Genomic DNA, 13,782 nt, shown 5'->3' with positions numbered 1-13,782 from the left:
TGGACCAGGATGCTCATTTTTATATAGTGAACTGTATTTGAAAAGATTGAATTTGTGAAGACGCTCCAGGCAGCATGAACGTTCTGTCTCTGAAGACCCCATAAAATGAATCAGCCTTGGACAACTTTGCACATTCAGTTGTTCTTGTTTTCTTCCCAGAAATGGGTGTGCATGAAAAAGAGTACAGTGGAGAGAATTAGAAGTGTTCAGTGGGAAGGGATATCTTGAGCTACCTTTTTTTCTCCAGATTTGTTACTCATTATATTTGGTGTGTATTTACAGTAATTCAGTTGTTATTTCCTTAACAAAAAGACGAGTGTATCATTTTCATTGCATAATAACTAAGATATGGCACAGATTTTTCTTTTTTAAAAAACCCTAAAAATACACTAGTTAACGATTGCCATTAAATTTTCACCCCTTAGATCAACTGCAGGCTCTTCTTATTCAATAAAGCTTCGATGTCCTGGACTGAAAGAGGAAGTGGGTGCTTGAGACTTAATGATACGTCCAGCGACCAGTGTGGGATGCTACAGTCAAGACTGGGTAAGAATTAATTTCATCTGTTCCCACAGGCAAGTGTTCATGTAGTCCATGTAACTAAAACAAACAGACAAATGGCACATTTCTAAATAAAAGCCACAATCCATTAGTGAGCTAGATGCATATTCTGCCCATCTTGCTCTATACTACACTGAACTCTAACAGCGCAATCCTATGGCCGGCCCCAACGCCGACGCGGCTGCACTGGTGGTGTGGCGGCGCCGCCGGGCCGGATCCTGTGCCAGCAAAGTGTGGCCGCAGCGGCGCCTGCAGCGGCGCAGAGATGCAATTTTGGAGAACCAGAAAGTGTTGTGGGCGGGTCTGATCCACGGCCGCCGCCAGGCGCAGCCAAAGGGTGCTGTTCCTGACAAGCGTCAGGGGGAGGGGCCAGGAAAGGCGCAGCCTATGGGCAGCACGCGATCCCGGCCAGGCCCCAGAGCAGCAGGCAAACCGCGCCCATGCTGGCAGACTGCCTCGGCTCGTGTGTCGGGCGGGGCTCGCAGTCGGGAAGGAGAGGGGTGGGCGTAGTCTGAGAAGCCTTTCCCCCGTTTGCCCAATGTAGCACCAAGTCCCTGGCGGCCGCGTCCAGAGAGGTTGGCATGGGACTGGCAGGCGCCCTGCCATGAGGAATCCAGGGCAGCAGCCAGTCTCTGGCAGCAGGGGACAGCCCCCCAGTGGCGCCGAAGGGGAGGGCTGGCCTGAGGCCGCCACCAAGAGGCAGACACAGCGGGCCTGCCCCCTCGTCCCCATCCCAAGGCAAAGAACACAGACACCCATTGCACAGAAATCAGCCTTTATTATTATATCATCCCACCTCCCCCAGCAGACGTGAGGAAGGGGAGGCGTGTAGGAGAGCCGTCTGTGCAGCAAAACACCCCACCCCACCCCCAAGGCGGCAGCGGCGGTCACCGGCGAGGCCGGCGGCCGGACCCCCTTGGCCGTCCACGGGCCCGGCCTCTCGCACGCAACTGGGCCCGAGGGAGGGGTGCCTCTGGGGCGGGTGGAGCTGCTGCAGCGGGTGGGGCCGGAGGGTCGAGGATGGCGACGAGCCGCCCGAGCAGGGCTTCGGCACGGACTTGAGAGGCACACCCCACCCCTCCCAACAACCATGGCCTGTTGGCGTGGGAGGCTGGCAACTGCTCCACGGGATTGGATGCGAGGCAGGACGCCCTGGGGTGGAAGGTGTTGGAATGACCAATGGGGCTGCTGCAGACGCCCGAGGGGCTGGACCCACTCTGGGAGGCGGCCGCTCATGGGACTGTGTTGCTGGGGCTGCGGCTGCGATGGGGGCGACCCTCCCCAGGCGCGCGAGACCTCCTGCCCGGGATATGGCATCCACCTGCCACCACCCTGGATTCTCCATTGGTGGGGGCTAGGGTTCCAGCGAGCGGACCGTTTGCCCTGCCATCTCCCGCCCCCTTGCAGCTGCAGCTCGCACCACCCTCTCCCTGGCTTATCGTGTGCCAGCTACTCTCCCCACCGGGGATCCCCGCTCACATGCCCCGCCCCAACCCTCTACCTGGCCATAGATACAGGGGGGTTAGCCGTGTTAGCCTGTGGTAGCGAATTCAAAAAGGGTCCCGTAGCACCTTTACAACTATCCAATTTTATTGTGGCACAGGCTTCTGAGAATCAAGTTCTCTTCGGCAGATGGGTGGTACAGACACTGGTCAAATACAGAGGAGGAGGGGGGGAGGAGGGAGGGAGGGGGCGGGGAGGCAAGACGGGGTGTGTCGGATACATTTGTGGCAATGTGCAGGTGGGGAGATGTGACGGGAGTGTTGAGGGAGGGGCGGAGGACGAAGTCAGACTCGCAGACACAGAAAACAGTTGTTGTACATCTCGTTTTATTGCACTGGAAAGAGCGGGCTTGCGTTTAGGCTGGCGAGGGAGCTGGAGCATTCCACACAGCCCTCCTTCCCGCTCGGAGGGGCGGGGCTGGGATGCAGGCCGCGGCGCGACGGTGCTTCCTGGGCTGCAGCCAACCGTCCGTCAGAGATGTTTGGGGAGGGCGGGGCGCGGGGGAGCAGCCATGCCCTGGACGTGCCTGTGGGGGAAAAAGACACGTGTGGGCTTTGCCTCATTCCACTGGCAAGGCAAGCCCCACACTCCGCCATCCGGGGGGGGGTTGCACATGGTCGAGGGCAGCAGCTGATGCATGACGGTCTGGTGAGGATGCACTCGGCCTTGGCAAGCCTTTACCTTTAAGGGAGAGAATGAGCTGGTCACAACAAACACCTGGCCACATGTGGTTTTCGAGGCGCCTGCCTCTGAGGCAGCCAGGGGCGGCCATGGTTGCCCCCCACCCCTGCTGGGCCTCACCCAAAGCGGCAAGTGAGCGGGTGGGTTCAGGTGAATGGGCGGTTTGCGCTAATCTGCGGAATTCCCCCCCCACCTCTTCCTTACCTGTCAGCGCTCCGTCGGTCATCACCAGGTGGGAGCGCCAGAGTCAGGGCACCTGCAAGGAAACGGGAGAGCATGCGGTTAATTTGCAAAGTGTCATTCCCTTCTGCCACGGAAGGGTTAGTTTGTTTGTGCTTAGTTAGAAGCAACTAGCATGCATCAGTTAGCTGTGGAGTCATTCTTTCTATCACGGTAGAAAGAGAGTTAGGCAGACATTTGCACCTCTTCCCCTTTATGCGAAGTTCCCCCAGTTTTTCGCAAAGTCCCCGGAGTGCATTCTGCGCCTGCCAATGTGAATGCCCTCAGCCCGTTTCGGTTTTCAAAGGGGCAATGCCACTCAGCAGACGGGCAGAGCCTCCGGCCGAGTGCTCACTTACCTGGGGGTTTGGGTGGCGCTGGCCGGATGTTTTGTAGGGCGCGGTCGCAGGTGATTGGGTGCAGAGAGGGGGGCTCGTCCACGCCGGGCGCGCACGCTGATTGGTCCCCGGGATAGTTCTCATCCTATGCTCCTTCGGGCCATAGGGGCGGGGCGAGGCGCTCAGAGAGGGGGCTGATTTTTCGCCGTTCCATGGACGCCTATGGGCTACGCCTTCTTTTTCCGTGGCGTAGCTTTTTTGCGCCGCTGTGGGCGTTCCCGCTTCTGGAGGAGCTTAGGGAGCGGACTAACTCTGACCCCGCCTTGCTCCCCGCCCCCCCCTGCGTCGGCGTAGGGCTCTACGCCACTTCTGCGCCGCCGCCCGGGCGCCTGTGGCTTGCACCGGTGCTGGCCCGCCGGCGGGCCAGCGCCACGTCCCAGCGCGGGCGGAAGGCCACTTACGCGGGCGTACGGGCTAGATGCGCCCTCGCAAGCCTTAGTTCGGTTCCTGTTCACTTTCCGTGCCCTTCTTAGGATTGGGCTGTAAATGTGGGAACAATTTGAAAATGCCTCCACTGCCAAAATCTCCCCTTTAAAGCTTCTGTAAACTCTCAGGGGCTTGAGAAAGCCAATAGCTCCTTTTCTCCCTTTGCTTCATTTAACTGACTTTTGGCCCTTTTCAATATTCCATACCTCTTGGTGCCTGTTCAGTCCATTCCAGACTGGTTGCGTAGCTTCTTTTTTTCTCTGGTTAATCTACAAAGCCATTTTTTTTTGCATACCTGAGAAATCTCCTGAGCCTCAACCCTGTTTGTAGGTGGCTTTGTATTTTTATTTTATTTTATAAAATGTATAAAATACCCTGCCTTTCTGCCCTTATCAGAACCACCAAGGCAGCTAACAAATTAAAAATGTAGATAATAAAAACCACATCTTAAAAAATCATTAAAACCAATAAGAAATATGTCATTATATAAAATCCCGAGTGAAGAAAGCTAGTATGTCAGAGAAGGAAAACTAGCCTTTTCACTGACATGTTATTAGAAGGAGTTCTGATGGGAGAAGTTCTTCATGCAGGGACTCTTGATGAGTTTGAATGGCTTAGGAATATTATGTACTGTTCATTTAGCATATTTACTGAATATTTTTATTTAGTATAGAACACTGGATGACTTAAGTTTTGAATGCCCTTCCCTGGATATCCCAGGCAAACTTGATCTCATCAGATCTCAGAAGCTAAGCAGGGTTAGTCTTGGTTAATGATTGGATGGGTCTCCAATGAAGACCAGGGTCATAGAGGCAGACAATGCCAAACCACCTCTGTTAGTCTCTTGCCATGAAAACCCCACCAGGGGTCTCCATAAGTCAGCTATGATTTGATGGTACTCTCTACCACCACCAAGTTTTGAATAAGAAATCTATTTTCTTAAGCCATGTTTTATTATGCCACAGTTTTCTGTTTTGAAAAGTTTTTGAAACATTGTGAGAATATTTTATATTCCTATATGATAACTGGAGTTTAAAAAAAACTTCTTGTGGGTTTTAAAAACCAAGATAAGCAGAAGTAATAGAAGTAACTCAGGGAGCAATCTTAAGCAAGTGTACTCAGAGGTAAGTCCCATGTTATTCAATGGGGATTGCTCCAAGGAATGTATCCTTAGGATTGGAGCATTGATTTTGTAGCATTGCATTAAGAGAAGATTTTAGTGCTGCTGCCTGTTTTAATAGTTTCTCTTGGTTGTAGTCATGCGAAATCAAGGAAGTATGAGACTCATTCTCAATGCTAAACTCTGGACCCAAATGATCATACAAAGAGCAAACCGGAAGAGCCTGTGTGTCACGGCGACGGATCTGGAGGACCAATCTGTCAAGGTGTTTCTAATACAGGTGAGACATAAAAATAAAAAGACTATCCAAATTAGGCAGTTGGCTCTGGGATGCGCGAGCGCCCGACTTACCGGGCGCTCGGTTTGCTGCCGGGAGGCGCGGGGGACGGGGCAGGCGCGGCGGCCGGCGTGCTGGCTGTCCCGATCGCGGCCGGGCAGCCAGCAGCCAATGGGATTTGAATCCCGGCCAGGAGGAGGGCTGGGGCGGGGCCAGCCACCGGACCTCAGGGAGGCAGTCTTCCCTCTGGTCCGCTGGCTGGGTATTTATTCAGGTCCGGCCCCGGCCCCGGCTCACTCGGCCCGTGCGGCGGAACGGAGAGGACCGACGGAGACGACGACGACGCGCAGCAGCAGAGCACGAGGGCAGGCGGCGGCGGAGAGGTCTAGCTGAGCCTCTCCCTTTTTCGTCGCGTGCCTCGTGGCCTCACGGACCTCAGCTCCCTGCCCCTCCTGTTAGCACAGGGCAGGTGGGAGCGCCGTTGTTGGGGCCCGGGGCAGAGCCGAGCCCAGGCCCCACCACGGTGAAGAATCCCGGCTCTGGGATCCCAGTTGGCTCTGGGATTCATCTTTTGTTTCACTAGTCCAAATTTAAGAACTTTACTTTTTGATGTACAATCTCCTCCAAAATCTGAATGATCCAAAGTAAGTCAGCCAATGAAATGCCAGGCTGCACACAGGTGAAGTCAGCAGCAGCCCGTACACAGGCTTTCTCTGTGGTGGCCCCTATCCTGTGGAATGACCTGCCTGAGGAAGTCATAAGAGCCCCCACTTTCCCCCATCGTTTACTAAAAGTAAACTATGCAAAACCGAACTATTCAAAAAGGCTTTTTACTCAAATGGAAGAGGGCTGTATTGTAGGGAAGATGCTTTGCTAATGAGTTAGGGACCATCAACTTCATCACTATATTGCCTTACATATTATCTGCTGCTTTAAGTATGTATTCCTATGTACTACCAGTGCTCCATGTTGTCTAATGTTAGTCCTAGAATTGATTATGTTCTGCTTCAGTATTTTTTCTACTCTGTATTGGATTCTTGCTAATACTATGTCTTTTAAACTTTTATCTATTTACCCTATGGTATTGTTTATCAAATGTCCTTGGTACTGTATTGAAATGTACTTGATACTGATTGTACTAATCTTATACTATGTAATCCGCCTTGAGTCTCAGTGAGAAAGGTGGACTATAAATGACATTAATAACAACAACAACAACAACAAACCACACTAGACTAGACTAGACTAGATCAAATCAAGCCTGAATTCTCCCTAGAAGCTAAAAAGACAAAAACTGAGGCTATCGTACATTGATCACATGATGAGAAAACAAGATTCTCTGGCAAAGTCAATAATGCTAGGAAAAGTGGAAGGCAGTAGGAAAAGAGGAAGACCTAAAACGAGATGGCTTGACTCAATAAAAGAAGCCACATCCTGCACTTTGCAGAATCTGAGCAAGTCTGTTAATGATAGGACGTTTTGGAGGTCTTTCATTCATAGGGTTGCCATAGGTCGGAGGCAACTTAACACCACATAACACACAATGCAACCATACTCATTTAAGTATTATGGATTATATAAGGATTTTCACTTAAAATTTGTCAAGTTTTTCTAACTGGTCTGAGCAGCAATCCTCAAATTAGTTACCATGGGACATCCAGAAAAATATTCCACCCTTTGGGTAGAACTACCCATCATGAAGCACACGTGGGAGTGCGCAGTTCCTACCTACTGTAATGCTGATTCTCTCCTGCAAGAGTTCCCCCACCTGAGGATAAGCGAGTTCCTTTTGCTCAGCTCCACCCTTGTTTCTCTGATTAACTGCACATAGGCATTCCATTCCCCTTGCCTTCCGCTCCTCTGTTTAGAATTGTTTTACTGATTTGCCCCCAAATACACGTACTTGACTTTTGTTATAGAAAATGACATTTCATGTGAATTTGGCAGAATGACCACTGCAGTCATATACTGAGAATGTGTATGGGCTTGTTAGGTGTAATTGAGATGGAAAGCAGCTGCTTCAGCTGCTGTTCTCCAAGCTGTACAACCTGTGTGTCCTAGCATCACGCTGAAAGATCTGTAAACAAATCTTAACTTAATAAGTGGTGGGGAAAAGTGCAATACATTTTAATATGTTGGCCTAATGAAAAGACAGATTAAATTTGGCAGTAAAGAATTTTGGGAGTATCCCTATCTCCTCCCCAGCTCTCCTATTTGCCAAGCCAAGGTGATGTAGTTTGGGGAACATTAAATAGGTGGTGGCAGAAAGTGCTGTCAAGTTGCAGGTGACTTATGGTGACCCTGTAGGGTTTTCAGGGCAAGAGACAGAGGTAGTTTGCCATTGCCTGCCTCTGCATAATGACCCAGGACTTCCTTGATGGTCTCCCCACTAAGTACTAATCAGAGCTGACTCTGCTTTGCTTCCAAGATGTGGCAAGGCTAGCCTGGGCCATCCAGGTCAGGGCATTAAATTGGAAGCCTCATTCAACAATCCCGATTCTTAAAAGAATTCAGTTGGATTAATGGTTTAGTTACACACTGACCACCTGGAGACACTGAGTCTCTTGACACAAGACATCTTACACAGGGATGCTCAAGTGACTTACTTTCTGTGTGGTCTTATATTCAAGTGTACTCTGTCTCCCTAGCAGTGCACATGTATCCACAATGGGAGAACGAGTAGAAGATCTTTTGCTTGATCCTACTAGTGAAAGATGTCTTGTGTTGTAGAGAGACTCACTGAGTGCATATTGGGGAGCATGTCGTGAATGTAATATTGTACATGCCTCCAATTTTAGCAAATCCATCCTGCTCCACAAAGGGAGAAAGATCATGCATATTTGGGCACACATGATTAGGGATGGGTGGGTGTGCAGCCATTGCTGAATGCTATATAAAACATGTGTGCTGTTGTCATATGTTTCCATTCTTATACTGTATGTACCACAGTTCCCTTGCTGGATAGAGTTCATTCTAAACTTCTTTTAGGATCATGCAGCAAATAAGTCAAACAATTAAATGTTTAAGAAAAGATGGTAATTTAACCGTACTGATTAAAGTATTATGGATTATATGAGGACCTTAACTTAAAATTTGTCAAGCTGCAACCATTATGTTGGTTACTGTGGAACATCCAGGCAGATTTTCCATTCTTTGGATTATCTGAACTCTTAGGATCATGCAGCAATTCTTTGATTCAACAGCATAACTTTTTCAGTGTGGGAGTCGGTTCTTTGGAAACCTCTTTGAGTAACTTTTCATTAAGATCTGGAAAAGCAGTTTCTAATTGACTTATGCCCCTTTGTGTGTGTGTACAGGCAAGTTCAAAAGACATTGGTTCTCTGTATGCAGCAATCCATCATCGCCTTGTGGCGCTAAGGAGCTTTGCTGAACAGGAATGCGATGTAAGCTGGGTGGAGCCGGAGCTGCTAAACTGTGACAGTGATGAAGAAGAGATTGAAAAAATAACTCATGTGAAAAATAATGAAGCGGGTAAGCTGAGTTTTCTTTCTGCAGTATCAGGCAAAAGTCTACCCAGGCCATGTGTTAGAATTATGTACTGTAGTGTGAAACTGATCTAGGCTTTTAAGGAATCTGTCATTCAATAGTTCTTGCAGCACAGCCATAATGCTGTGATGCACGGTTGTTATGCACTCACTGGGGCAATATGAAGTTTCAGGAGCCAGTACTATCCTATGCATGCCTGTTTTCTTTGGATGAGAGAGCACAGGAAACTCGAAGTGTCTTTGCAGTCTTTGCAAATATTTATTTATTTATTGTTTCAGGTGGGTAGTCATGTTGGTCTGTAGTAGAAGAGCAAGATTCAGGTCCGGTAGCATCTTAAAGACCGACTAGGTGTGAGCTTTCAACAGTTGAAGCTCTCTTGATCAGATACATATATCTGACAGATACAATATCTGACAAAGAGAGCTTTGGCTCTTGAAAGCTCATATCCTGGAACTCTAGATAGTCTTCAGGGTGCTATTGGAGCGGAATCTTATTCTTATTTATTTATCATCTGCCTTTCTCTCTGACACTCAAGGCAGATTACACAGTGGCCATTTTCATACTGCTTACCGGCCAGGGAACATCGCGGCAAGCTCCTGGAATGACCGTGTCTTCCTGGTGCGATTTCTCGTGAGAACTGCTGTTCTCGTGCGAAATCGCACCAGGAAGACACTATCGTGCCAGGAGCTTGCCGCGATGTTCCCTGGCCGGTAAGCAGTGTGAAAACGGCCAGTGTAAATCAATGCAATTAATAGACATCTACTGTAATAAGCAATGTAAAAGGGTTACAGAAATCTGAAACAAAGCATAAGTATAGACATGACATGTTAAACAATGCAGAAAATGGTATAAAAACAAAGCAGTGAGAGCAGGATAACACATACAGCAAACAGATTATACATACTATATGTAGTAGTATAGTCTACACAGTCTTCTTCCCTTTGGCAAAGAGGCACTCCTGCAAGGCACCAAACCCACCACCTGATAGCAGATATTGGAAAGGAACCTGCATCAAACTTCCAGCCCGCTAATAGTTTTCTCTTAGCCCTTTTCAGTCATCATTACAATTTTGCTACTTCCACCTTGTATACCGGGAGACCATGCAACATGTGATTCTCTCGATGCTTTTGCTCACTTTTTTATGTTCCTAGGGCAGCATGTGTATTTTTCAGTTCCGGTATGCCCAACTGCTGATGGGAAATACACATGTTGTTCTATTAATACAAAATGGCAAATGCATGTATACACTCTCCTTGTATGCGAGTTAGGAGTGCCGGAATCGTAATGATCAAACACGGCTTCTTTCTCTCTTTCAGACTCCTAATTGATGGTTGTTCTCACACATACCTGACTCCTTTTCTTCACTGGGGTGTGCCATCTTTTCTAAGTTCTGGTGGCCAAATCACATATGAATTCCTCAGTAATCAGGCCAGTGCCGCCTCCGAACCTTTGGCTCTCACTGATGAGGAATTGCCCGAGAACCAGGGCTTTTTTTCTGGGAAAAGAGGTGGTGGAACTCAGTGGGTTGCCCTCAGAGAAAATGGTCACATGGCTGGTGGCCCCGCCCCCTGATCTCCAGACAGAGGGGAGTTTAGATTGCCCTCCATGCCTCTCAGTGGCGTGGAGGGCAATCTAAACTCCCCTCTGTCTGGAGATCAGGGGGCGGGGCCACTAACCATGTGACCATTTTCAAGAGGTTCTGGAACTCCATTCCACCGTGTTCCAGCTGAAAAAAAGCCCTGCTGAGAACACTTCTGGTAACAAGGTTTCTTATGTATGTATTTATTTTAGCAACAATATCACAGTTTATACTGCTTGTCTCCCTTTTCCGTTGTTGCGTAAGAGCATGCTGGAGATATTTTCTTGTCTAAACAGAATGCGATATTTTTGTGACACTTTAAAGGGCCTACATTCTTGTTTGTTGTGTTTTGTAAACTTCCTTCATCTTAAAATAAGGTGTGACTTGGTAATGTCTTTTTTTTTCCTCTGGGGGGAAACAGGCAACGATTGTTTTACTCACTAGGTTGCCTCTTTTCAATTTGGCACGCCTGATACAGAGAAGTCCTGCCGATTGCAGCTACCTGATTTCTGGAAGCTGCCTGCCTCTGAGAAATGGAATCCATAGGGGAGACTACAAACCCACTTCCAGTGTTGGGGAGCTGCTGTTCCAAAATGAAAGCAAAAAGGGCCTTTACAGGCATGCAAATCTCTTTGCATTTTAAGGTTGCCATCCCTCAGGAGAGACCTGGAGATCTCCTGGAATTACAGCTGTTCTCTAGACTAATCAGTTCCCCTGGAGGAAATGGCAGCTTTGGAGGGCAGATTGCATGGCATAAATCCCTACTGACCTCCCTCCCCATCCTCAATTCCACATTCCCTACATGCCACCCCAAAATCTCCAGGAATTTCCCAAACCAGAGCGGGCAATCCTAGTTTTTTATGCTGCTTTTGTTATTTTTATTGCTTGTGTATTTTTATAGGAAACTGATTTGCAGATGCTTTACAGAAAGGGAAATGACAGACATAAACAGTTGCCAAGTGCCAAGTAGGAAACATGCACAGAATTATTCCATTTCTCTAAAAATGGCATGATTCTGTGTAGGGGGTGCCCCTGTGTACATGTATTACTTATTGTAAGATCTTATCGTGGGTGGGGGCAAGAGCCCCCCAGAATTACAACTGATCTCCGACTACAGAGATCAGTTCCCCGGGGGAAAAAAGCTATTTTGGAGGGTAGATGCCATGGCATTGTACCCCATTGGTATCCCCCCACTACCCAAACCCCACCCATCCCAGGCTCCACCCCGCCCTCCCAAATCTCCGGGAAGTTCCCAATCCAGAATTGAAAACCCTGCGTGCCACTTCCTAATAAAGGTAGTTGAGCTGCAGAAATGTTATGGAATATATTATCCATCTACATGTTAATTGATGTATTGTCGAAGGCTTTCACGGCCAGAGAATGATGGTTGCTGTGGATTTTCCGGGCTGTATTGCCGTGGTCTTGGCATTGTAGTTCCTGATGTTTCGCCTGCAGCTGTGGCTGGCATCTTCAGAGGTGTAGCACCAAAAGACAGAGATCTCTCAGTGTCAGTAATGGTGAGCTGTATAGTTTCAGTTATGCAAATAGGCTTTCTTATCTTAGCTCTGAATTTTGATGTAGTGCAGCTCTTTATCTGTGTTTTTAGAGTGCCTTCCTGAATATAAAACGAATGTATTCACAAGTTAGCCAGTTAACCTGACACTGAATGAATATACAGATAAACTAGAGTAGTGTTGCAGCCCTTTTTACAAACCAAGACACTAGCCCTTAACAAATTAATATTGGACAAAATCTTTCCATGGCATGGATGAATAGATGGGGGGAAACTTCAGCTGCTGACTTCTGCCTGTTGCGCATGTGTTAAAGGCATAGAAGTCCTGATCAGGAAAAGGTTGCATATGAAAGTTTTTGCAAAACTCCAGCCTCCACCTGGAAGTTAACAACCCCGAGCTACAGGCTAAGCTGGCGTGAAAGATAAGTGGAATGAAGCGGACAGAGTCAGGACAAATAAAATAAACTTAGAAACAGCTGAGGGTTTGCCAAGGTTTCGTGATAACAGATGAGGCCAAAGTGTTCCGCAATCACCTGGAGATTATATGGGAATTCAGACAGACAGGGTGGAAGGAATCGTCATGATTTATATTACATGCACACACTGAGAAGGTCTGCGCAAACCCCATTACAATGAACAACACTTATGCCACACCATGGGTGTTCCCCAAGGCCCATGGCGTCAGCCTGCTGAACCTTAAATGTTTGCTCCAAATAGGGGTCAGAGGCCTTTACTTGTCAACATGATTGTTTAACTAGCGCATCAGCACTCTTTATTCAGAGTGGATGTTACCTTTAACTCTGTAAACAAATTGCAACCTTTTATTGTCCTCCTCTGGAAAGCCATATAGAATGATCAAAACTCCAGCAGGAAAACGCAGAGTTAGAAATTCATTAAGAAGTCTGGCAGCTCCATACTAAGGACTTAACAAGGGCTCAGGAGATCGCAACCATCCTCTGCTACCAACATTTAAACAATTCTTATCAGATCTGCTTTTCCTTTGACCATCGGCATTAGGTGACTTAATGGCTGCATTAGCATTCCTAAAGCCTTTTGTTCCCGTCCCTCGTGGCGGTTTGATCACTCTCTGCGAATCACGAAACCAACAGTCTTCCTTTAAATGTCCTTTCTTTCTGCAGACGCTGCAGGAGAAATCCCTTCTTGAACTGACTCTTAAAGCTAGCTCTCTTGGCTCACTTATATGATCCAGTTTGCTAAAACTTTCCTCTTGCAGTCTTGCAAGTACATAGTTTAAGCTTGAAGAGAACTTGATTCTCGAAAGCTTATGCTAAAATAAAATTGGTTAGTCTTAAAGGTGCTACTGGACTCTTTTTGACTTAGGAATTGTGTCTGTTAATTTGCTTAACAAAGTTAGAGAAATTGAATTAGTTGCTGCTATTATGAATGATTGCGGTGCTTTTCTTGATTACATTTGAATTTTACATAATTATATCTCACCCCATACCTCGTATTTCGTGACTGTTTCACTTTGCTTTTTACAACTTTCCCCCCATAGACGCATATATATGTCTATAGGATTGCCGGGTGTCCAGTTTTCACCCAGACAGTCCAGGATTTGGGGGGACTGTCTGGGGAAAGCATCTCCGTATCAGATACCTGGCTCCTCCCCCCACTGGCAGCTCCATTGCCCAGCCTGGGTGCCTGGACAGCCTCCTGCAACAACATGGCACCACCGCCTGCCTGGAGAAGTGGCCAGCCAGTGCGAGCTGGATGCCCAGCCTCCTATGTAGTGCTAGCAGGAGTGGGCTGCCTGGCTGGCCTCTTGAGGCTGCACTGTGCCACCCAGGAGTGGCCAGCCAACCTAGGCACCCGGCCGACCTCCTGCAGATGGAAGAGGCTAAACAGCCTAGGCACCCGGAAGTTGAGTTGGCACGAAAATATTACTTCCAGTAGTGATGTCATTGTGCCAGGGCATGAGCACACACCTGAATGTTAAAAAAAGGTGCGTGCCTGCCACTCCTCCGGGGTCCGGTATTA

At 48.1% G+C, this 13,782-nt stretch overlaps 1 protein-coding gene and 1 long non-coding RNA gene across 3 annotated transcripts in view; one reads left to right on the top strand and one right to left on the bottom strand.

Annotated features, from left to right (window-relative positions):
- Positions 1 to 13,782, top strand: part of RANBP3L (RAN binding protein 3 like) — a 64,768-nt gene that overhangs the window by 43,305 nt on the left and 7,681 nt on the right. The window contains exons 12-14 of one of the 2 annotated variants that reach the window (XM_054987248.1): positions 426 to 546; positions 5,046 to 5,188; positions 8,503 to 8,677. In XM_054987248.1, coding sequence (XP_054843223.1) covers positions 426 to 546; positions 5,046 to 5,188; positions 8,503 to 8,677 — 439 coding nt within the window. The remainder of the gene's footprint in view (positions 1 to 425; positions 547 to 5,045; positions 5,189 to 8,502; positions 8,678 to 13,782) is intronic. The other variant, XM_054987249.1, reaches the window with a different exon arrangement.
- Positions 2,374 to 3,801, bottom strand: LOC129334882 (uncharacterized). The gene is made up of 3 exons (XR_008597541.1): positions 3,324 to 3,801; positions 2,950 to 3,001; positions 2,374 to 2,590 (listed from the first exon to the last, which is right to left on the bottom strand). It is a non-coding gene; the product is annotated as an uncharacterized LOC129334882 (long non-coding RNA).

This window comes from Eublepharis macularius, chromosome 8 (assembly GCF_028583425.1).
Source record: "Eublepharis macularius isolate TG4126 chromosome 8, MPM_Emac_v1.0, whole genome shotgun sequence".
In the NCBI taxonomy this organism is placed as follows: domain Eukaryota; kingdom Metazoa; phylum Chordata; class Lepidosauria; order Squamata; family Eublepharidae; genus Eublepharis; species Eublepharis macularius.
Note: the sequence above shows the minus strand (reverse complement) of the source record. Positions and strands in the feature narration are given on the sequence as shown.